The sequence below is a fragment of the Mustela erminea genome, chromosome 18, assembly GCF_009829155.1.
Source record: "Mustela erminea isolate mMusErm1 chromosome 18, mMusErm1.Pri, whole genome shotgun sequence".
NCBI lineage: Eukaryota > Metazoa > Chordata > Mammalia > Carnivora > Mustelidae > Mustela > Mustela erminea.
Window position 1 is genome coordinate 16513403 of NC_045631.1, and position 24638 is coordinate 16538040.

The 24638-nt window shown below is 54.7% G+C and overlaps 1 protein-coding gene across 1 annotated transcript in view; it reads left to right on the forward strand.

Moving 5' to 3' along the window:
* RTN4RL1 (reticulon 4 receptor like 1) overlaps positions 1 to 24104 on the forward strand; it is a 73139-nt gene extending 49035 nt beyond the window's left edge. Inside the window, exon 2 of the mRNA XM_032320509.1 lies at positions 18212 to 24104. Within this exon, the coding sequence (XP_032176400.1) occupies positions 18212 to 19536 (1325 nt within the window). The 3' untranslated portion in view covers positions 19537 to 24104. The remainder of the gene's footprint in view (positions 1 to 18211) is intronic.
* The last annotated feature ends 534 nt before the right edge of the window (positions 24105 to 24638 follow it).

Here is a 24638-nt window from a genome sequence, read left to right on the forward strand (position 1 = left end):
GAAACAAAGGAAAAAGACTCTGTCCTTCCTCTCCTGCCAGCCCCTTACATCTTGTATGAAAACCAGTGGCCAGCCATACACTCTGTCCTCCCTGCGGGAGGCTGGGGAGCAATCAGGGGACACATCGCAAACTAGAGAAGACACCACACTGGACATGCTCTCTCATGCCTCCAGGCCTTTGACCGTGCAGTTTCTTCCACCAGAATGTCCTCCCCCTTCCCCCTTGAATGCCCTTGGAGGCTGCCTTCCCGCTGGGACTCCAGTCCAGGCAGCTGCTTGCTTGCTTGCTTCCTCCTCCATGTTTCCATAGTATCGTAGACGCTCCATCCCAGCGCTGGTAGCAGGCTTGTTCGTTCAATCCACAAGTGATCTCGGAGCGAGCCAGTGCCCCTTGGGTGCCGGTACTGTCCTGGAGGCTGCGGACATCCTAGGGAAGAAGCAGACAAGGGGGAAGACAATAAACATGTAAACAAACAATGAAACCTGATACTCTGAGTGAGTGTTAAGTGCTAAGAGGGACCTAGAGCAGGCTACTTATGTAATCAAGAGGGACTGGGGCTGTAGGGGCGGCTGCTTTAGACAGAGAGGAGATGCCTGAGCTGAGGCTAGAATGCTAAGAAGGAGGTGGGGTCCTGCAAGGGCCCTGGGCCAGAGTGTTCAGTCAGGAACAGTTGGTGGGAAAACTCCCAGACAGACACAGTGTATCGCTCCGTTTGTATGAGATATCCAGCATGGGTAAATCCTCAGAGACAGAAACCAGATTAATGGTTGGGGGGTGGGGGTAGGGGGAGGAAGAATGGGGAATGACTGCTAATGGGTATGGGATTTCTCTTTGGGATGATGCAAATGTTCTAGAACTCCATAGTGGTGATGTTTGCCCAACATCGTGAATGTACTAAATGACACAGAACTGTACGTTTTAAAATGGTGAAGATGGTATATTTTCGGTTGCGTGTGTTTTACCATAAAACAACAAAACGAAAGACTGAGCTAGCCCTGGGCTTAGGGACAGGAAGGCTCCTGCAGCCAGGGATGGGGGGTAATGGTGCAGGCGGGGCTGGGGAGGTGGTGGGGTGGGGGGGAGTTTTGGGTCAGGAGGACGCTGGGGGTTGGTAGGGAGTTTGCATTCTGTTTGGCCCAATGGAAAGCCACTGGGAGATTTCAAGCAGGGAAGTAACCCGAAAAGTAACCCGATAGCTCTTTCTGTATTCCAAGATCCTTGAGGCTGTGGTGTGGACTGTGGGTGGTGATAAAGCTGAAGGAAAAGCAGGGAGACCCGTTAGGGACACCACTGCAGCTGTCCAGGGGAGGGAGGACCGCGACTTGGGACAGGCGTAGGAGGGGCCCGCAGTGGGGATAGAGTGATGTGGACGCATTTGGGATCTATGTAAAGGGTCACGCCCACGGGACTTGGTGGATTGAGGGGAAAGGGAACAAGGTTATGAGGTCTACATCTTCACCTTGAGCAACTGAAAGGATGGAGTTGTCAGATACTAAGATGGGGAGAAAGACCTTTAGGGCACGTCAAGCAGGGCTGCTGGTCAGATATCCACATGGCAATGTCAGGTGGTCTGGTCTGGAGTTTGGGAATGAGATGGGTATCTGGTCTTCCACCCTGTGGAGACTGTACTGAAAACCTGAGCTCCCTGGTTGGATGCTAGGGATAGGTGTGGGTGTGGAAGAGGGAAGGTCCAAGTGCTGAGCCCTGGGGAATCGGGGTATGCAGAGATCAGGCAGAGGGGAACGGCTAGGCTAGCTGTGCAGACCAAGAAGAGCAGCCGGCCAGGTGGGCTTTACTGTCTCTGAAGTAAAGAGAAGGAAGTGTTTCCCGAAGGAAGGGCCAGCTGTGTCCAGTGCTGCTAAGAGGGTGAGTGCATAAGGGAGTGACAACGAAGTCACTCCTGGATTCCGCGATATGAGTGCAGATCGGCTTCTCTGGTGCACCTGTGCTCCTGGCTCATAGCTGGTGCTTCTTCAAGGTTGCAGGACTGGAGATGCTGCTGTGCAGCGGGCAGCAGAGACTGCCCAGAGCCTAGGGGTTTGAGCCAGAAATCAGATTTCACAGGGAAGCGGCCAAGGGGCTGGGACCACCTAGCAGCCATCGCTGAGGGGAGGGTTGGGGGAGGCTGGGGGACCCCCAAGCCACACAGGATTGCAGTTCTCCCACCGGCACATTTTCAAAGGGTCTTCCCTCTGCTGCTTTCCCCTTTTTCCTCTCAGGAGAGGTGATTCATATTTCAATACATTCCAGCTGAAAAAGGATCAGATTTTGAGCAGGTGGTAAGTCGGTACACGGAAATCTGATATATTTTGACTAATGCAGTTTGAAATTTGAAAACTGCAGACAATTTTATTCAAGATCCATTTTTATACTAACTCATTATTGGGGGGAAAAAGCAAGATTTCAGGTTTCCGGGGGAGGACATGTGAACCCAAGCCTGTTACCACCGAGCCCCGTGAAGCAGGCTTGACCTGGCCGGCTGGCCAGCATGCCGCCTGCTGCTCACATTCCTGCCGGAAATGCTTTCTTTAGCAACCTCTTTCAAGTATCCCCCTGGGGTTACCAGTCCAATTTAATCTGACCTTCAGCCCCACCTCTGTCGCACCAACTCCAGTAAATCCCTGGGGCTGGCACTTAAGACAAGTTTTGTGATACAGACGATGGTATTACACAGAATTTCCACTTCCTTTCCAGCTGCCTTGTCCATTTCCCCAGCCTCATGAGTGTGAGGCACCAGGAGAGAAAATAAATAATGAAGACGGGGCAGGAATGAAGTTATTGGCAAGGGAACAGGGACACAATTCGTGCCTGTTGGGGGGCCCAAGGCGGTGAGGCTCCGCAAGGGCCTGTGAGAGAGCTGTAGCCTCGAAAGAGAGGTCTGGGGCATCTGGGTGGCTCAGTGGGTTAAGCACCCAACTCTTGATTTTGGCTCAGGTCATGATCTCAGGGTGTTGGGAACGAACCCCACATTGGGCTCCATGCTCAGTGGGGAGCCCGCTTCTCCCTCTGTCCCTCCCCCTGCTCGTGCTCTCTCTCCCTCTCTCTCCCCCTCTCAAATAAATAAATAAACCTTTTTTAAAAAAAGAGGGAGAGTCCATAGTCTCTCGTGATTCACCTCCCCTTCCAATTTATCCCAACTCCCTTCTCCTCTCTAACACCCCTTGTCCTCCATGATATTTGTTATGCTCCACAAATAAGTAAAACCATATGATAATTGACTCTCTCTGCTTGACTTATTTCACTCAGCATAATCTCTTCCAGTCCCGTCCATGTTGCTACAAAAGTTGGGTATTCATCCTTTCTGATGGAGGCATAATACTCCATAGTGTATATGGACCACATCTTCCTTATCCATTCGTCCTTTAAAGGGCATCTTGGTTCTTTCCATAGTTTGGCAACTGTGGCCATTGCTGCTATAAACATTGGGGTACATATGGACTCTGAAAAACAATCTGAGGGGTTTGAAGTGGTGGGGGGGTGGGAGGTTGGGGTACCAGGTCGTGGGTATTATAGAGGGCACGGATTGCATGGAGCACTGGGTGTGGTGAAAAAATAATAAATACTGTTTTTCTGAAAATAAATAAATTGAAAAAATTAAAATAAAATAAAATAAAATTCAAAAATAAAAAAAAATAAAAAGAAGTTACAGAAAAGAAAAAAGAGAGAGAGAGATTTTGGTTTGAATCTCGGCTTTACCATCTTGGATGAATCCCCACCTTTTACTGAGTCTTATTTTTCTCAACCGTAAAATGGGGCTATTGATAGTTTTGTAATAATTTTTTTGGAGCATTCAATGAGTGTATGTGATACCCCCGGTTATGGGTAGGTCTGTCAAGGCACCTTCATCTCCTTGCTTCCCTGCCCCAGAGATCTCTCCATATGAGGCGCACAGCTCTTGTTTCTTTCGAGTGGCTCAGTCTAGTTGGGAAGGCAAACGGGGAAGAGCGGGGTCTCTGAAAGATCCTGTGATTGGTGATCTTCTGGGTATAGAACTTAAGGCTCCATGAGCCGAACTCCCTGGAAGGCGATTTGTCATCTTGCATCAAGGGGACTTTGACTCAATGTATCTGATTTAGGGAAAGGCCAAGAAATTCGGACAAAGCTTTATGCACAAAGATATTCATTCCAACATTGTTTAGTTTAGGTGACTTTTTTTTTTTTTTGAAGATTTTATTTAACTTTATTTGAGAGAGAGACAGAGAGCACGAGCCAGGAGGAGAGGGAGAAGCAGACTCCCCACTGAGCAGGGAGCCCAACATGGGGCTCGATCCCAGGACCCCGGGATCATGACCTGAGCCCAAGATAGACTCTTAACCAGCTGAGCCACCCAGGTGCCCCACTGACTCTTGAAAGAATCAATAAGAACATTCGCATGGCAATAAACCAAACATGATGTCAAGTATACAGTGACGTTCCCCTCTCCTTGGTCCCTGAGCTTTTAGTAGTCCTCCCAGGAGGCAACTAATATTACCATTTTTGTCATGATAATCTGTAACAGTGAAAAATGAGAAACAATGAAAATATTCCACAGATAAACAAAATTCTGGTCCGTCCATACAGAACTCTGCAATCTCTACACTGTTACCACACCATTCTTCTGGTACTCAGCTGTGTGTTTCCTCTGGCCCAGGCCCTCAGCACATGCTGTTCCCTCTCTCTGGAACCTCACCTCCCCCAACCCTCCCAGTGGAGTTCGTCTCAATCTTCAAACTCTCCCAGCCTTCCCGCTTCCACTGCCAAGGGAAGCCCCCACATTCCTCATAGCTACTTGGATCTCTCTCTCTCTGGACTCCTCTTTTCAGAGTGTGATTATGTATGGGTGTGACCATTTGAGGAGTATCTGATTCTGACTGTGGGGGGTGGTGTCACTGCCTGCTGAGCCCCCTCACTGGAGAGCCTCACAGACAAAGGCACTTGGAGAGCTGCTGAATGGATGAATGGTCTAAGTTAAGCAGAAGATGCAAGATACAGAGCTCATATACAGCACGATCCCAATTTTATTTCTTTAAATAAAATTTTTATTTAAATTTTATATATCTCTACATAAATGAAGGAAGTACAGAGAGAAAGCACAGCAAGGCACTGCCGGTGGTTGTCAAGGGTAATGGGATTGTGATGATTTTTCTTCCTTTTCACTTCTCTACTTTCCATGGTTTCCACAATTGGCAAGTATTACTTTAGAGTTAAAATAAATGATGAAGACTGGCTTTAAATAGAAAAACCTTATGGGGGAACATAGGGTTTGGGAACCACATGGGGAAAGCCCGTGCTACTTCTCCCTGGGTCAAAGCTCCCAGGCCTGGGATCAGAGGCTGAAATGTGTTGCTGGCTGGTCCCTGGAGAAAGCACAGGGCTCAGGACCACAGGGAGGAGGACAGCAGGGAGGAGGAGGCGAGGCAGGGCCTGAGACCTGAGATTCTTAGCTAGATCCTGCAAGATGTCTTTTTTCCCCCTCCATAATGTATTTCCTTTATTAAATATTAAATGTATACATCAAAATATAATGTGTTTAAGGGGCGCCCGGATGGCTCAGTTGTTAAGCATCTCCCTTCAGCTTGGGTCATAATCCCAGGATCCTGGGATCAAGCCCCGAATTGGGCTCCCTGCTCTTCGGGAAGCCCACTTCTTCCTTTCCCACTCCCCCTGCTTATATTCCCTCTCTCCCTGTCTCTGTCCTTCAAACAAATAAATAAATAAAATCTAAAAAAAAAATATACACACACACACACACACACACACACACACACACACACATATATGGTATGTTTAAGGAATAGAGAATAATAAAACAAACATCCCTGAGTCCACTGCTCAAATTAAGACACAGAACACCACAAATACATTTAGAGCATTCCCTGCAGGGGTCTTAAGCAGCCAGTCAGGACTCTGCAGAGGGCTCGGAAGGGAGAGACCTGTGAGGCAAGGCCTGAAATGCCTTGTAAACTCATTTATCCTCTCAGGCATGGGTACCTGGTGGCCTTTGGCTGCTAAAACTTACTGTATAGCTACATCTGCCCACAATAAGGCTGCCTCAGCTAAGGAAAGCACCTGGCTTCCTTGCATTGGGCACAGATTACATCAGCGCAATCATCCATTCAGTCCTTCAGTTTCCAGACATGTGTAGGTGAGCTCCTTGCACCATCTGGGCACCCCTGCTGTGGGAGGCAGGTGACTTTAAGAGAGTCGCGAGTGCCCGGACAGGAGGCAGCATGGAGGAGGGTGGGGGGTTGAACCTAGAGGGAAGGGTTTGGGGAGGCTTCCTGGGACAGGTCCTGTCTGAGCCAAGTCCTCATGTACATAAGTTAGACTTCTTTGGTTGTAAGCAAGGGAAATCTAATGTGACTGACTAAGTGAAAGAGGAACTCTTTGGGGCTGTAATTGAAAACCCAAATCAGGGACGCCTGGGTGGGTCAGGGGGTCAAGCCTCTGCCTTCCGCTCAGGTCATGATCCCAAGCTCCTGGGATCAAGTCTCATATCAGGCTTCTTGCTTCGTGGGGAGCCTGCTTCTCCCTCTACCTGCCGCTCCTTCTCCGTGTGCAGGTGTTTTTTGTCTGACAAATAAATAAAATCTTTTAAAAAACGAAACTTTAAAAAAATCGCAATGACTATAACAAGAATTATTGTGTCCTATAAGAAAGTTGGAGATCCCAGGATTGATTGATTCCTTGGCTTAATAAGATGATGACGATCCAGGTTCTCTCCATCTTTTCGTTCTGCAGTCTTTGGTGAACTGGCTTTGGCCTTTAAGCCTTTATGTCCCCTCACGGCCTAAAGACAGTGTGTTGGCTCCAGGCATTTCATCCTCGCGGAGCCACACTCAGAGCGGGAAGTGAAAACATCCTTTTGGCCATTTTCAAAAGAAGGAAGAGTCTTACCCCGCCCCAGTCCCTCGGTTGACGTTCTTTGTGTCTCATTGGTCAGAGTGGAGTCACATGCTCCTATCTAGACCAATCACTGACAATGGAATAGACTAATAGAGACTGCCTCTCTCCACTCCTGGGGAGGAGTTTAGCTCCTCTAGAGCACGTGACTACCTGGTAATTGAATGAAATCTGGATCTTTTTTTAAATTAACATATTAACATATAATGTATGATTAGCCCCAGGGGTACAGGTCTGTGAATCATCAGGCTTACACACTTCATAGCACTCAGCATAGCACACACTGTCCCCAATGTCCATAACCCAATCGCCCTCTCCCTAATGCCCCCCCCACAACCCTGTTTGATTTTTTTTTTTAAGATTTTATTTATTTATTTGACAGACAGAGATCACAAGTCGGCAGAGAGGCAGGCAGAGAGAGAGGAAGGGAAGCAGGCTCCCCGCTGAGCAGAAAGCCCCATTTGGGGCTGGATCCCAGGACCCTGAGACCATGATCTGAGTTGGAGGCACAGGCTTTAACCCACTGAGCCACCCAGGCGCCCCCGGTGGGGAAGGGGGGAGTGTCTTATTTGCAACCAAAAGACACACCAGCCTTGACTAATTTAAATAAAAAGCAGATCTATTTACAGGTAACCTGCAGGCTCTTTCAAACGGTGGGGAGCTCTACAGACAGGAGCGATCCCCCAAACAAAGACAAAGATACTTCCAACTTGTACCTCCAATGTTCTGTTACAGCCACTGCCACTGTCCTTGTAAGCATCAGTCCCAGCTTAATTGCGCCATTAAGTCCTAGTTCAAAGTCTGGGTTACGGGCCTTGCCCAGTCTTCAGGGAAGGCTGGGAAAGTGCAGGCTTGACCTTTTCAGCTTCCACAAGGAGGGAAGGACTCATTTACATAAATTGGGAGATTTTCCAAATACAGGAAGAGGGTTTAGCAGCTGGGTAGGCAAGAGGAGTGACACATGTCCACAGTGTACTATCCTGAAGGCATCTGGGGAAGACTGAGCTCGCAGAAGTGAGGAACTGGGTCTTTTGTCCCCAGAGCCCTCCTGGCACGGTGCCCGGCCCCAAGGAAGGGGTGGAGGGAATGTTTGCTGAGCACGTTCTGTCAGCAGGGAGTGATGTGAGCAGACTTCATCAGAGGGGCCAAGAGCCCCAGCCTCCAGCAGGCGGTGAGGAGGACTTGGGCAGGGGCTGGGCAGCAGGCACGGGAAACCTGTGTTTGCAAACACCTACCTTCTTGTCCCCCACAAACCTCTCATGTGACTGAGGTAGTTTGATTTAAACTCCCGCCATCCTCCATACCTTGGCTCTCAGCTAATGACCCCTTTTTACTTCAGGGAGACAAGAAGGCCAGGGAGGTCACTCTGTCATCCTGTCATTCTCACAGACCTGAGTCCCTCCCGTTGCTTCAGCGCTCAGGGGTCTCGGTTCCTTTGGCCCTACCACTTCTGCTTCAGTTTCTTCCCTCTCCCTCCTCCCAAACCATGCCCACAAGCCTGCAAACAAGCTCTAGTTTCTTCCATCTTTAAAAAGTAGACAACCTCCCAGGACTCCACCCCTCTCTGGGTGCTGCCCTGTTTCTCTGCCCCCTTCACAGCAAAGTTTCTGAATGAGTGGCCTCTGGGTGCTCACAGACACTGCTCCCTGACACCAGCACGCCACCCCAGGTTTCTTCCGTGTCCCATGGAGGACAGGCTGGGCCATGTGACTGACTCTGACCAATGAAACATGAGCAGGAAGGCTGTGTGCTGCTTGAAACAGAAGCCTGTAGTTGCCCACAGTATCTGTCCCTTCTGTCCCCTCTGCCGTGAGACAGGTAGGGTTCTGGGTAGAAGATGTGTTCTCCACCCACATCCCTGAGCAAGAAACCAGCCTCTGTCATGAGCCACTGAGACCCTGGGGCCACTTGTCACATACCCATGGCCTGACTTGTCCTGACTGAGCCAGTGCTGTCTCCCCATTCACTCTTCCTCCCCTTCTAGCGTGCATTCCGCGCCCACCTTTCTCCCAGAAATGAACTTTCTGGCGTCACCAGTTATCTCCATGTTGCCAAACAGCCGTACTTCATCTCTCAGCCCCCATCCTGGCGGAGTCCGCCTTCCTTCTTGGACCACTCTTGGCTTCGGTCCCACCACGTGCCGTGGCTTTCCTTTGACATCACTGGTCATTCCTTCTCCTATACATTCCAGAATTGTGTTGCTGGAGGCCTCGATCCTGTATCCCCCTCTTGACAGGTGGCTTCATCCATTCCCACAGATTTAAATACCATCTCTATGCCCATGACTCCTGAGTGTGCTTCTCATCTCCGGTTTGCCGCCAGTTAAACATCTCTGTCAGGCTCCGCAGACTTCGCATGTCCTAAATGGAGCTCCCGAAAGCAGGCCCCCATGCCTGCTTTCCCAGGGTTCCTCCCATCTCACTGTACCCTTATCCTCTGGAGCCACCCCATCCCTTTCTCACCCTGGTCCACATGTGTGTCCTGTGAATTCTACATCCTAAACATTTCTCATTCTGTCTACTGCACTCTGATTCCATGGCCCCACCCCGCTTTTTGTCCCCCCATCTATGCTCCAGTAGCAGCCCCCCAAATCCCATCATGCTGCTCCCCCTTCACACTCTTCCGTGCCTGCTCACCATACCCAGAATTAGATCCAGACTCTTCAGCTGAGGCTTTGAAGTTCCTACAAAGCCTGCCTCCTACTTTGCTGACTGCATCTCCTGCCCGTCCCTTCTTCCCTCATCTATACTAAGTTTGGTGCTTTCCCACGGCCCTTGCACCTGCTGTTCCCTCTGTTCTTTGGCTCCTTTCTTTCCTTTAGGTTTCAACTCAGGTGTTGCTGCTCAGGGAGGCCCTGCGTGAGCCCACAAACTAATGTCAGGACCCTCCCCCCACCGTTTGTCTCAGTCTTTCTTTTTTTTTTTTTTTTAGAGACTTTTTTTTATTTATTTGAGAGAGAGAGGGAGACAGAGATAGCGAGGGAGAGCACGAGCAGGGAGGAGAGGAAGGCAGAGGCTCAAGCAACTGAGCCACCCAGGTGCCCCAATTTGTCTCCGTCTTAACCTTGTGTCCCCAGTGTCTACCACCCTTTGTCAGTTGGGTCTTGTCTGGTCCCTTTAATCATCTCCCTGCTGGAGTGTGTAGGCTCCGTGAGGGAAGGAGCTGGATCTCACTGTTGCAGCACGAAGCCCAGCGCAAACTCGTGTGAATGAAGGAATCAGGGGATAGATTCAGAACGGGGTGGTCGGGTGATCGATACCCCAGGTGTGAATTCTGAACACCTTTCGCTGACAACAAGGAAAGGGTGGCTGTTCCAGGAACTAGGAACAAGGGCTCCTGGAAGAGAGTTCTGTACCTGCTTCTCACAGGCTGGGTCCTGTCTCCTGTTTCGTGTCAGCCAGTGCCAGGGCCTTCAGGATTAGGTAGATCGCCGGCCCTACTCACTGTCCCTCACATCCCCTCAGTGACCCCCAGTCAGGCAGTAGACACTTGCCCCTGGGGACAGTCCCAGGCCCACAGAGAGTCACCTGCTCCACCAAACACAGCTGAGATACCACTCCAGTTTCAGTGAACCTGTCTGGGTGCAGGTTGGTTCACAGTTTGCTGTGGTGTTGAGGGAGGGACAGTGGGCTCCAGGGTTTGGAGGGAGGAGGTAGAACTCAGAGCGTTCTCAAAACCTCCTGGGAAGGACTGACTATCAGAAGCACACGGCCCTCAGCCTTGGGCTGTCATAGCCCAGATTCTGGGGCCCCCAAACTGAGAAGCAAATTTGAATAACATGGTGATGAAGTCCCAGAACCTAAGTCAGGTTCGGTGGGGTGAGGAGGTTCGGAGCCGAGGGTGCCTGAGGAATGCTACACACATGGAGGGGAACAGATGAAGGGGGGGGTGCAAGGCGCCAGCTTTTGCTTTGTTCTCAGCCAGCCTCTTGCTCCCTCATCAATGGGACACATTTTTATGAGCCCCAGAGGGGCTTCCTGAGCTGAAGGTAGAGCCCGAATACCTGGGGCATTCTGCAGAGTCGGCAGCTCCAGATGGAGATGGATGGACTGGGAGGAAGGGCAAAGTAGAGAGGTCAAGACCCCATCCCCACCTGCTGTGCCCTGGGGGCAGCCAAGCCCTGGCAGGGAAGGAACTTGAACCTAGGTCTGAGCCCGGACTCAGTGTCTGATCTGTCAGGTCCCTCTGCTACGCCTCTGGGCTCTGGGAGCAGCAGCGTGGGTGGGTGAAAGCCAGGGTATACTGGGGGTTGGGGAGAACCCCGAGGGGGTGAGCAGCAGCTCCCTTGATAACAGTACCAGTAATACAATCATCACCCTTGGCAATGCCTCTCCTTCAGCTCGCCCCGGGCTATGGTTCAGGGGCACAGCCTCACTGAGCGCTTCCAACACCCAGTAAGGCTGGTGCTCGGTCTCCCAGTTCCTGGACTAAAAAACTGAGGCCTTGGAAGTTTAGTGACCCGCCCAGGTTCCCCAGCTGAAGGGTGCTCCCAGTGGGGCTGGTCCCAAAGCCAAGCAATACTGGGGTATAGAGCTACTCACGCCAGCCTCCAGCAACCCACCTGCCCCCCAAGAAGGCACCCCGCAGCAAGGAGGTGGCAGACGCAGCTAGGCCAAGCTGGGGAGCCTGTAGGGAGGCCCCCTGAGAGCTCGGCGGCCCGGTTAGCACGGCCTCCCAGCCAGGCCTGTGCAGGGCACTCGCCATGGCAGGAAAAAGCCAAGGACTCTTCTGGTAAGGGGCCACTGGCTTTCCACTGCTGAGAGTGACCCTGGAGTAGGTAGGGCATTGAGCCTGTAGGGAGGAGAGCGGGAGCTAAAGGCAAAGCCAGAGTGAGCGTCGAGATAATATGGGGAGATCGCAGACCCAGGACCCCTCTTGGGCTGGAGTTCAGGGATGCTGCAGGATGAAAGTGCCGAGGCTGTCAGCCCCCTTGGTGGCCTCCAGAGATAGAGATGAACTTGCACACACACGTGCCTGTACTCAGATACTGCATACATGTGTGTATGAGGCCATGTACACGCATGGCTAAACACACGCAGTAGTACACGTGTGCACAGAAATGTATTCAGATCCATGCGCACACACACAGGTTCCATGTAGACTGGGCCTGCTTCCCAGGCTGCAGGCAGTAGACCTGAGGCAGGGGTTTCTAGAGAACACTCATGCTTCCTGCCTGTGTGTCCCCTCCCCTTCTTGGGCCCAGAGATTCTGGTTTTCAGAAGGAGGGCTTGGTCTTGGCCTCAGATAGGGTGACTGACTTGTCCTGGTTTGTTTGGGCCTTACCGGTTTTAGCCCTGAAAGTCCCATGTCCTGGGAGAGCCCTGAGTCCCAGGCCAAGCTGGGTTGGTCAACTGCCCCTTGGACAGGCCTGGTGTGTATCTTCCCTTGCCGAACTCTCCCCACCCTCTGTCCCTTCTCTGACGGTCCAGGGTCCATCGAGAGAGAGCCACAGCTGAGGCTGCTCTTCCTGGCGGCCTTGGTATTAGTAAGAACCACTCTGTTTATTGAGCACCTGCTATGTTCCAGGCACCATTCTAGGCCCCAGGGGCTCAGCAGGGAACGCCCCAGACAAAATCACTGTCCTCAGGGAGTTGACATTCAGTGGGAGGGGACAGAAAAGGAGCAAGATAAAAAATAAAAGAGATAATTTATTAGAGGAGGATGAGTGTTAAGTGGGGAAGTAAAATAGGGATGGATTCCTTCCCTATATTAAATAGGCTACTCTGGAAGGCCTGACTGCGAATGTGACCCTGGGAGAGATGGGAAGGCTGGGGTCAGGGCAGGGGCCCTGCAGGTGTCCTGGGCAGCTCTCCAGGAGGAAGGAGCAGCCAAAGGTTGGAGGCAGGACATACCCAACACATGAAGAAGAGGAGGAAGGAGGAAGAGGCTAGGAGAGGAAGGGCGGGAGTTGAGGGGCGGTGGGGGTAAAGACTGAAGGGTCTTACTGAGCACAATGGGGCCAAGGAGGGTTTGAGTGGAGGGGTCACGTGCTCTGACTCAGACTTGCGCTGCTGTGTTAGGAGACATGGAGGGGCAAGGCTGGGGGCCTGGGGACTGCTCAGGAGCCTATGGCACTAGGCCAGGGGAGAGATGACGGGGCCCAGGCTGGGGTGGTCGCCGGGAGACACCGGTGGATTCTGGGTACGTTTTGAAGTTGCGCCCGCAGGACTCCTGGCAGACTGGGCATGAAGTTAGAGAGAGGAGTTGGCATGAGTCCGAGGATCTTGCCTAAGCAGCCAGAATGAAGGCGCTGCCTTTACCGGAGACGGAGAAGATGCGAAGATGCAGGTGAAGGCGGCTTGGGGGGTGGAGGAGCCACAGCTCACCTTCGGAGGGACTGCGTTGGACACATGGAGTTCTGGAGGAGGCAGGTGGATCACAGGTGTCTTCAGCGGGGGGGCTGAGGAGGGAAGCCCAGTCTCCCTGGACTGGCTTCCTTGTCTCCAGGGCTGGGCCAGATTGGGGTGAGGGGACGCTACAGGAAGTGGCCTGCACTGGGGTGTGGCATGGAGGGATGGTGCCAAGTAGGCTGGGGCGCCAGTAGCTCTGTCCAGCGCAGCCAGCCTGGCCCGAGGCTGTTATCTGACCAGCAGAGCCATTTGGTTAGCATCGATTGGCTCAGGGAAAAGCAGCTGGCAAGGCTGGGGCAGGAGGGTGGGGGAGAGGGGCCCTGTGGGAGGGGCGGGGGCTGTAGAGCCAGAGGGATTGGCCACAGGACTGATGCATCTCTGAGGCCCCAGGAGCCCTGTGGACCTGCCTGGTGGCCTTCAGGGGATTCCAGTCCATGGGGCTGTCCCTGCACTGTAGGGAGAGGTGGTGGGGGTGGGGGATCTGAGACCTTGGGGCCAGGGAGGGCCTGCCCCAGGCAACTTGGAGCTTCTGGATTTGAAGGCAGGGGGTGAGACCTGTTCCACCACCCTCTTCACCAGCTTTGTGGCCTCCGCCAGCCTCTCTGTCCCCACCTCCAGCCCCCATGTGCCTCATTTCTTCTGCAATAGGTGTGGTGGTGTGAGGAGACCATGTAAAGAACCTGATCCATGTTTAGGACTGGGTCTTCCTCCTTGTTTAGCTCCCTCCTGCTTCCAGGGTGGGCAAGCTGCAGGACCCCTGCCACTCTGGTCATCTGGCCTAGGACTGGACCAGAGGTCCTGTCAGTGCTGTTTCCAATGGTGACCTCTCTGGCCTCCCCAGGCCTGGGTGTCCCCAGCCTCGCAGAGCTGGTGTTACAGCTTCTGGGAAGCTCTGGCTACTCATAGAGGCAGAGAGAAAAGGGGGTCTGGGGTAAGGGAGGGGCACACCTCCTGTTTCCCCACCTCAGTGCCTTTGCATATGCTGTGCCTTCCGCCTGTTATGCCCTTCCCCCCCATCCTGCCAGGTCCAGCTCCACAGGACCCTTCATAAACACATCTAGGGTTGCTGAGTAGCCTGGATGAGGTGCTGCCCATGTTCCAACCACTCATCCCCTCCCCCTGCAAGGTCCCTCCCAGCAGGTGAAGGGTTTTGTGTTTTGTAGGAAGGAGGATGTGTAAACGATACAATCTCTACTGGGGGTATTCTCTATGCTACCAGGGGAGCAGAAGGCTTCATGGAGGAGGTGGCATAGGGGTGGCAGAGACCTTCCCTGAGCTTCCCCTTATATATACACCCTTAGGTGCCTACTCTGGGCCCCAGCACCTGACCAGACTGCCTGGGATTCGGGGCCCCTCTATCTGCTAATGAACACACGAGGGCTTGCCCAGTTCATCCCGGGGCTCCTCCCTGCCTAGCACATTGGACACTGCAAGAGGGCAAGTACTGAAAGGAGGAAAGGATGAATGAGCCTGCGGAGCCTTGGGTGAGCTCAGATGTGAGGGAGGCCAGGAGGTTTGGGAGTAGCTGAGCAGTCAGTGGGGTGTGTGTCCCTGGAGGAGAGAAGGAGGAGAGCCTGAGGAAGGAGGGATGAGGCCCAGCCTGGCTTTCTTCAGTCCCTTGAGGCAGAGCAGCAACCGCTCCTCCACCAGGAGAGGGCTGAGGAGGTAGATGGGAGGGGGTGCAACTCCCCTTCACAGGCTGCTAATTTGTGATCTTAAAGTACTCAGCAAAGACACCCGCCCCATTGTTAGTACCTTAATCAGGCATTCAGTGGGGTTGGGGCTCCCACTGGCACACGGAGGGGACACAGGAGGAGCTGCCTGGCTGGGTGACGGTCCAGGACTGAAGCACCTATTGGCTTCAGGTGGGTGAGTTTGGCTGGGAGGGCTGGCCCAGGGCTGGCCCAGGACCTTGGAGATGGGACCAGCTTCCAGGGTGGAAAAGCAAATTCAGCAGGGACCCACCGCAGTGCCCAGTGGAAGGAGGCAGGGGTAGGGCAAGGGCAGGTTCCCTGGTCTGGCTGCCAGGCATGTGGGCAGCACAGAAGGATGGAGAGCGGCTCCAAGCAGTTGGCTGGGGGCCCTGCCTCCTCCTGGGCCCCTGTCATAGGAAGGACATGGAGGGCTCCTGCCCTGGGTCCTGCCTTGACCCCACACACCTGCCAAGGTGTGTTCACATGCTGGCTGCTCAGCCCATGCCTAGATTTGGGGGCATTTGGTTTTTTTCATCCAAACTGGGGTCTCTGCTTGGTTTCCCTGTGCCCCGACATTCCCTGGGGGCACCTACGAATCTTCTAGACACCTTCTAAGGAAGGGTTATGGCTCTCCTTGGGGCCCCCAGCTTCTCAGGGGGCACTTCAGAGAAGCCCACCTCCGGGGCCTTATGGGGACACAGCCGCAACATCAGATGGAAGGATTGTCGGCCCCCATCCAGGTCGGTGGGGGCCAGGGAAAACCCCCACCACATAGTAATGCTGGGGATCAGAGGATCGCAAGCAGGAGCACTTTGTAAACTTCATAAGCTGCACAAATGTCGAGTGGTATTAGTACTAAGCCTGCCATAGCTTACCCCTGCCCCCAGGGTCTGGTGTGGCACTGTGTGTCCCACAAGCACCAGTTCATGGCCATGGCCTGGTCCCCTTTAGCACAATGAGCCCTGTGAAGGCCCCTGAGCTGGGAGGGGGCCCCCCAGGCCCCCCCAGGATGGCAAGGTGGGGACCCCTTCCCTGGGGTGAGGTTCCTGGGAGACAGCAGCCTGGGCAGGGGTGAGGGGTGCCTGCCGAGAGAGGGGAAAGGGGCTGTCAGATTCTGTGGAAGCTGCAGCCAGTGTGGGGTGGGCCCTCCTCCCATCCCTGGCTTTTGGAGGCTCAAAGCATCTTGCAGGTTCCCCAAGACTCAGTTGGGGCTTGGTGTCCAGGCTCCTAGTCCCTCACACTCTTGCTTCCCCCTGCACAGCTGGGACCCTCTGCCAGACTGTGGTGGGCAATGGGGGCCTCAAGGTCAGACCCGAGTCTCCATGTGGGGCACAATGGCAAAGCAATCACCTCCTACTCATGTTACAGAGAGGGAAACTGAGGCTGAGGCCTGCAGGCCATGTAGTGGTGGTGATGACTGAAGACACTGCAGGAACCACCTAGAGCATGGCCCGGCCCGGAAAGGGTCCTTACAGCTGCACTGCCACCACCGCCACCGCCACCGAGGTCATAATTGCTCTGAAATCGCAACCGAACCCAATTATGCAAAAACGAAATTATATGCGATGATTTTTATGTTGAAAACGTTCGGTGGAAGCCGGGTGATTACAGGGGGACGGGAAGCAGCTGCCACTCTCTGGGAGCCCATAACTCCCAACAGCTGGGAACTGTCACTTATTTACGATGCTGTTTCTGCCGGGAATGAGGGGGTGGCAGTGGCGGCTGGGCCTGCCTGAGACTGGCCAAGAGGCTGGGCCAGCAGCAGGCCTGGGAGCCTGGCCTAGTGGCCCGGGTGAGGCTGGGAGCAGGCCGGTCGGAGAGCGGCCAGGAGTGTGAGTTCTTTCTACATGCTCTGGGCAGAGCTGACAGCAGGAATCAGCTGAGCTGCCCCAGGGCCTGGCCTTCTCCCCAGAGGCCCGGCTGGCCAAGCTGGAAGGGACGGGCAAGAGGCCAAACCTGGGCAGGGACAGACGAGATGGCCGCCTGGCCCTGCAGGGTGGGGGTTACCGGCCTGGAGCCTGTCCTTGCTCGCCGGCGCGCCTGCCGGGCAGCCTGGGGCAGCTGCGACCCTGGAAAAAGGCAGGTAATGATGATCGTCTATAATGAGGCCTCTCGGATAATGAGCACGGGGCTATTATCCGACCACAGGCTGGACACATCCGAAAATAAATTATTTTAAGGATCCATTAACGAATGCCTAATTAATGCCCAATTAGAGGGAAGCTACAGAGGAAATGCTCCGGACGGTGGAGAGGCAAAGCCTTGTTTGCAACCACCAGCCGGGAGGACACAGCCTGGGAGTGAGATGCAGAGAGGGGAGGGGCCAGAAGATGGACCAGATGGGGGGGGCCCCAAACCAGGCAGCCCTGGTGTCTCCCCCCAGCCTTCACACACGTCCCCTTAGCACATCCTCACAGTGCCGCAAGGAACACCAGTACTATTTAGAAATGAGGAAACTGAGTCACAGAGCGCTGTCACGTATTTGAGGACACAGAAGGCACCCTAAATGAGACAGCTTTTGAGATGAACTTTGGTGTCTTGCATGCATGCTTTGTTATTAAGAAGACGCTAAAAGACTTAGGGCGCCTGGGTGGCTCAGTCGTTAGGCATCTGCCTTGTTCAGTCTTTGGGCATGTGCCTTCGGCTCAGGTCATGATCCCGGAGTCCTGGGATCGAGCCCCTGCATCGGGCTCCCTGCTTCTCCCTCTTCCACTCCCGTGCTCGTTTTCCCTCTCTCACTGTCTTTCTCTGTCAAATAAATAAAATATTAAAAAAAAAAAAAAAGTTAAAGGATTCTTCAGGCCTCCATATATTTACTTTGTTAGACCAGGAGTCTGAATCAGTACCTGTTCATGTGCTGTTATAGAGTAAATGGCAGAGCTGGGAGAGGAACCCCCACCCCAGCACGCCCGTGGGAGTCTGGGGGCGGGGCTAGGGCTTGGGGCGGGACTTTAAGGTACGGCGCGCGTTCCCGGCGCGCGTCCCCGAGCTCTCCTAGCTGCGGGGCCCGCGGTTGGCCCCCTCCGCGGGGGTGGAGCGCCAGAGTGTCATCTGTCGCCGCGTGAGGGCCCCACTTGGGCCTGACCCCCGCCTTCCTCCCAGCAGGAACCTCCCACAGAGGGCTGCCACCCCTGACTGCTGAGCTGGGCACAGCCCAGGACAGAACCCTGCCAAGGGGTGGGGGGATGGTGCGCCCTTCCGTCCCCCGCCTCCCCGAGACACCCCTGACCTGGCTGTGCTCTCTCTCCCCTCTCCATTCCCCCCCTGCCCCCCACCCCCGCCAGGGTGCTGTGTGGAACTATTGCTGCTGCTGCTGGCTGGGGAGCTGCCCCTGGGCGGCGGCTGCCCGCGGGACTGCGTGTGCTACCCGGCACCCATGACGGTCAGCTGCCAGGCGCACAACTTCGCCGCCATCCCCGAGGGCATCCCGGAGGACAGCGAACGCATCTTCCTGCAGAACAACCGCATCACCGTCCTCCAGCAGGGCCACTTCAGCCCGGCTATGGTCACCCTGTGGATCTACTCCAACAACATCACCTTCATTGACCCCAACACCTTCGAGGGCTTCGTGCACCTGGAGGAGCTGGACCTTGGCGACAACCGGCAGCTGCGGACGCTGGCGCCGGAGACCTTCCAGGGCCTGGTGAAGCTGCACGCCCTCTACCTCTACAAGTGCGGGCTCAGCGCCCTACCCGCAGGCATCTTCAGCGGGCTGCACAGCCTGCAGTACCTCTACCTGCAGGACAATCACATCGAGTACCTCCAGGACGACATCTTCGTGGACCTGGTCAACCTCAGCCACCTGTTCCTCCATGGCAACAAGCTGTGGAGCCTGGGCCAGGACACATTCCGGGGACTGGTGAACTTGGACCGGCTGCTGCTGCACGAGAACCAGCTGCAGTGGGTCCACCACAAGGCTTTCCACGACCTCCGCCGGCTGACCACCCTCTTTCTCTTCAACAACAGCCTGTCGGAGCTGCAGGGCGACTGCCTGGCGCCCTTGGGAGCCCTGGAGTTCCTCCGCCTCAACGGGAATGCCTGGGACTGCGGCTGCCGGGCGCACTCGCTGTGGGAATGGCTGCGGAGGTTCCGCGGCTCCAGCTCTGCGGTCCCCTGCGCCTCCCCCGAGGCGCGCCAAGGCCAGGACCTGAAGCTGCTGAGGGCCGAGGACTTCCGGAACTGCACGGGGCCAGCCTCGCCACACCAGATCAAGTCGCACACGCTCACCACCACCGACAGGGCCGCTCGCAAGGAGCACTACCCGCCCCGCGGCCCCGCCAGGGACAAGGGCCACCCGCATGGCCACCTGCCGGGCTCCCGCCCAGGCTACAGGAAGCCCGGCAAGAACTGCACCAGCCACAGGAATCGCAACCAGGTATCCAAGGCGGGCGCTGGGAAGCAGGCCCACGAGCTGCAGGACTACGCCCCTGACTACCAGCACAAGTTCAGCTTTGACATCATGCCCACCGCCCGGCCCAAGAGGAAGGGCAAGTGTGCCCGCAGGACCCCCATCCGTGCCCCCAGCGGGGTGCAGCAGGCCTCTTCGGGCAGTTCCCTGGGAGCCTCCCTGCTGGCCTGGATACTGGGGCTGGTGGTCACTCTTCGCTGAGGACCTGGGCCGCCAGCACCCAGCACTGCCACAGGTCCACCAAGGAACAGAATCTCTTTTCTTTTTTTGAACAAGCGGAGGGTCTGCTGGGTTTCAGGCAAAGGCTGGTAAAGGCTTCAGCTGCTGTCTGGGCCCTGCCCCGTGGATTATAAAACCCAAAGTGTACAGCCCCAAAGTGGGAAGGGCATGACATCCAGCTGTCCCGGCCAGGCCCTGGCGAGCGCCCGCAGACAGCATCCATCCAGCAAGGCAGTTAAAGCACTCAAAATGAATCCTTCATTAGCAACAATGGGACAGTGCCCCCCGCCGCCCCCAGGAGCTGGGCTCTGTGGAATCCCAGTCACTGGAGAGGTCTGAAGGGCCCTGCCAATCCTGGAGGAAGCGGGACTCAGAGGAGAACAGACGAGGCTCACCCAAGCGGCTGGGTGGTCCAGCCATCTGAGAGCACAGGAGCAGGTGGCATTTTGGCCCTTGCCTGAGGCCACAGAGTCAACCTGCCCTCACTCCAGCCCTTAGTCTCTCACCCCGGGGGGAACGCCTCTCATTCCTGATGTCTCAGGCAACCCTGGCAGACCCAGGCTCAGCTGCTGGGCTCCAAGAACCAATTACCAAAGGAAAGATCATCAGAGGCTGAAATTCAGAACTGCATCAAATGCAGTGAGGCTCTCACAGGAGGTGCAGTTATAACTTGACTTGTAACTAAACTTGACTTATAACTTGACTTATAACTAAGTCAACTTATATATATATACATGTATATATATATATATATACACACACACTGTCCACACACATGCACAGGGCCCCTCCCCATCCCCTACCAAACTGTATGTCTTCTCATGTTTATAAACTATACAGAAAACTATATCTGTTGAACTAAGGGTTGTATTGGTGATTTCTAGCAAGAGAAGAGTTGTAGGGTTTTTGTCTAGAATTCCAACCTGGCAATGACAGTCCCTGTCATAACCTGGTCTTGCCAGGATCTAGGGCAAAGTGTCAGTGGGAAGGGCCAGGGAGAAGAAGGGGAGGCAGCAAGAATCACTTCAGGGGACCAATCTTCTTCGATGTTTAGAGCATCGCCTTGTTTTTATATGCAACACAAGTCCGGCTGCCACCCCAGAGCACCCCATCACCCCCACTGTACCAGGGGTCGTTGTCAGGGGCGAGAAGTGAGAAGCAGCTCATGGGACATCAGGGAGCCAGGCCCTAGGGGAGGGCTTGATGGAGAAGGGAACCAGGAGGGGCTCTGGGTCTTTTTTTTTGCCGACGGGCAGGCAGCAACCACAGTGTTAGCCCAAGAGGCTGGGCAGTGTCATCGTCCGTTGGCCTAGCATTTTTGCCAGTGACGGTCTGGACAGGCTGGGGAAACTCCGGGCATGAGCCCAGGACTCCAGCACAGCTCAGCTGCTGAGTTTTTCCTTGAGGCTCTTTGATGGCCAGCCCAGCAAGAGTCCTGTGCTCGGTGGCAGGAGAGAAAGCATCAGGTGGCCTTAGCAGAAGGGGAACAAAGAGGGCATTTCAAGAACCATCTCAGGCATTTCTGCGTTACGGAGGCCCCCTCCCTCCTGACCCTTCTGAAGATGCCCAGGGACCTGCTGCGGTGGCGGAGGGGGCCAGACTCAGGGGTCAGGAGTGGGGATGTGTGCAGGGCATGGAACAGGCAAGCCCAGTCAGGGGACAGCGGCTCCAGTCAAGGTTGGCCATGCTGCCAGCCAGGGCCCCGCTGGGTACCATCTCCTCTGAGCTCTGCCCAAACCTGAATTCCCCACCAGAGAGGATGTGTGTGAGGAGCAAGAAACACCGAATCCAATGAAAAGAGAAAAACAATAATAAAAAAATTCTCTTGGACAAGAACCCTGTTTCTCATTTCCTAACCCTACATTCCTGAAGTGGTGGCAGATCGCAGGCTTTGTGGGGTGGGCGAGCCTGGCCGGGCACAGTGTGTTTGCTGGCGGGAGGAGCCATATGGGGCAGGGGCACGCTGACTCACTGGGATGCATGTGTGCACACGCATGCGAACACACGCACACACACACACACACGTTCTCCGTTCTAGGGTTCTTCCCTCACCCTCACGGAACATGACTCACTTCCCACACCCTGGCTGTGGATCGGCCCAGTCTCTGCGGCTCTTTCTGGACCAGGCTGGTCCAGGATCCTTCCTGGCTGGTTCCCAAGAGCCGCACCCGCGGCAGCTGAGCTGTGGATTCTTCAGGGCCTCAGGAGTGGCCGGAAGGGAGCTGCCAGTTCCTGGGGCCCAGAGGGCTTCCCAGGAGGCCAGGGATCCACTGAGACAGCAGCAGAGAGGGTCTGGGGGCTGCACCTGCCCCTCTCGCTTCAGAGAAATGAGGCAGTTCTCTCCTCAGTAGAGAGGGGAGAGCTGGGTTTTCAGGTGGGACTGAACAATCTTCCTCTGTACAAGGCTTGAAACCTGCACTAACAGGAGCGCGGGGACGGCAGAGCAAAACACATGCTCTCCCGCTGCCCGCCTGCTCTTCCCCAGGCCGGTGCCAGGGCCCGGCTGTCCCTCGGAACCCGAGGATGTTGTCCTGTTGTTGATTTCATTTCCAGCGTCAGACAGCAAAGCCCTCAGTGGGAAAATCAAGAGTCCAAACACTTTATTAAATTTTTTTAAACAGACTTAGTAAGTCCTGCAATATGAAAGTGAAATGTCAGTACGAGAAATGCTAATGTTTTATAAATGACCGCCTCTGTCAAGTGCAGCTCGGTCTCTGGCTGCCGATTGTTATTAGAGGCAAGGCAGAGGGGCCCAGGACGGCGGGTGTATTTTTAGCAGCTTTCTCCTCTAAGAGGTAGCGGGAATGAAAGCGGCTCTATCGTGAATGACATCACTTGTCACTCAGCAGCTCACAGGCCACACAGGAACGATGGCACCATTGCCCAAAGCACCAGAGCAAGTTGACAAGCCAGGGGCTAGACCTCTCTGGTCACCAGACGCAGCATTCCTCCTGGGTGGGCCAGGGCCTGGAGATGTGGCTTCTTGCCCCTGGGAATCCTGTCCTCCTCCTCTGTTCCTAACAGGGTCACCCCTCTGCCATCTTCACTCAGCTCTTTCCCTTCAACAAGTGCTGATCAAAGGCCTACATGTGCCCGCCGTTGGCGCAGGCTCTTGGGACATAAAAGTGGGAAGATGTGACTCTCCTATGAGGAGTATGTGATTGGTGCCTCTGGTAGTGGCCCTTCCCCCACCGTGAGAAAGTCAACTGAGGTGAGGACGGTCCAGGAGGACTTCCAGGTGAGGGTGACACCTGATGGCTCTAACAGGATGAGGAGGTGGCCAAAGAAGAGTGCGGGGAGTATTCGAGGCAGAAGGCTGGAGGGTTAACAGCAGCATCGTGCTGGTTTGGGATATCAGCAGAGAGCTAGGAGTTGAGGACTGGGAACCCTGTGAGGGGTGGTGGGCGTGGGAGGCGAGCCTGGCAAGGGGAAGGTTGGGGGAATCCTACTCAGGGACTTGGCCTTGACTCTGCAGTGGTGGTATGGCTCCCCTCTGCGGTCTTCTTCCCTACCCCACACCCCCAGCATCTTTCCGAGCACGTGTCCCCACTCGTGGCGTGCTTGCCAATGTTCCTCAACAGTGGGTTTCATCATCCTAACTTGCCTCTTCTGCTCAGCCAGATCCTTCCCTCGTGCCAGCATGCTGGAGCGCTCCCTGGAAATCTGCCTGGGCCACAGTCCCATTCCCAGACACCTGCTGCTTCCAGGCCCGGAAAGTATCCCATAGCCGTTTTACCCCCCGTGCTTCCTCCTTTCCCCTCCACGCAGGGCTCAGACCTCAGCCCCTCCCTTGCCTCCAGGCTTGCCACCTCTACCTGTGCCCCCTTTGGCTGACCCCTGGCAACCCCCAGAACCCTCCAGACATCATCTCCCCCTTATTTTCTCCTGCTAGGGGCTGTTCATTACCAGGGAGCCAAGAATCCCATTTAGCAAATGTTTACTTGTCACCTAACTAATCACCCAGCACTCTGCCACTGTGATGAACGCGATTCTAGAAGGCCTATTGGCAAGTTTGAGAGAGCCAGGGAGTGGGGGGGCAGGAAAGCTTCTTGAAGGACAAGAGGCAGGGCCCAGGGGTCAGAGAGAGCAAGTTTGCTGGGAGGGCTCCCTGGGCCCGGCAGCAAATCTCTCCGAGGCTCACCAACTGCCCAGGCTGTCCCCACATGTCGCTGGCCAGAACTCACCTCCAGGACCCGGCTCCTCAGGGCCCTACTCCAGCTCGACCTGGAGGATGCCAGCCTTTCCCTTTGCACATTGTTCGATTGACTGAAGTCCGTGTACATTTCGACTGGATCCGGGTCAAGCCATGCTGCTGAGCCCGCTGACCCAGCCGTGGTGACATTCTGGCTCGTCTCCTCCCAGTTTGGCTCTCCGGACTCACTTTCCTCCAGTGGGAGTTTCACACATCAGCCATTGTTCCACCCTGTGTCACCGATCCCCCACCATCAGCTTGTAATGGGCCAATTTTCTTACACCTTCTGTCTACTTGGAAACTATCTTAAGAACCCTTTGATTGCGCATTAAAATATCTTTTACAGCTCCAGGCTCCATATCTCTTTCTGCTCCCCTAATTGTCCCTTTCAACTCACTGTGCTTTCAGGACCAATATCGCGGTCTCCCCTTTGCAGGCTGTTAATAAATACAAGCTCTAAAAAAATACACATAAACATCTATTGTTGGCTAAGTAACTCACCACACAATCAAAAAGGGAGGCTCAGCGCCAGGCGTGCCCACCTGTACCTTCCTCCTCGATGTCCTCGCCTGTCTCGTTCAAGGGGGCTGCTGGAATCAGGAAGGTTTATGGCCATAAGATGTCCCCTGGGTGAGGGGACCAGGGAAGCCCCAGGGGAAAGCAAAGGGAGTAGCTAGGGGTGCTGTGTGGACAGGCCTCCCTCCCAGAGTAACGAGGGAGAGAGGAGGACAAAGGAGCCCCCTGTGTGGGTCACAGTGGCTAATTCAAGTGACATTTCGGCGGACTGGTCCGCAAGGCCCTTTACCTCCAAAAGAAGTGGGTCGGCCTCCTCCGAGATCTGGCTCCAGCATGCACTGATGTGGCCTAGCCCCCCACCTCTCTCCTTTCAGCT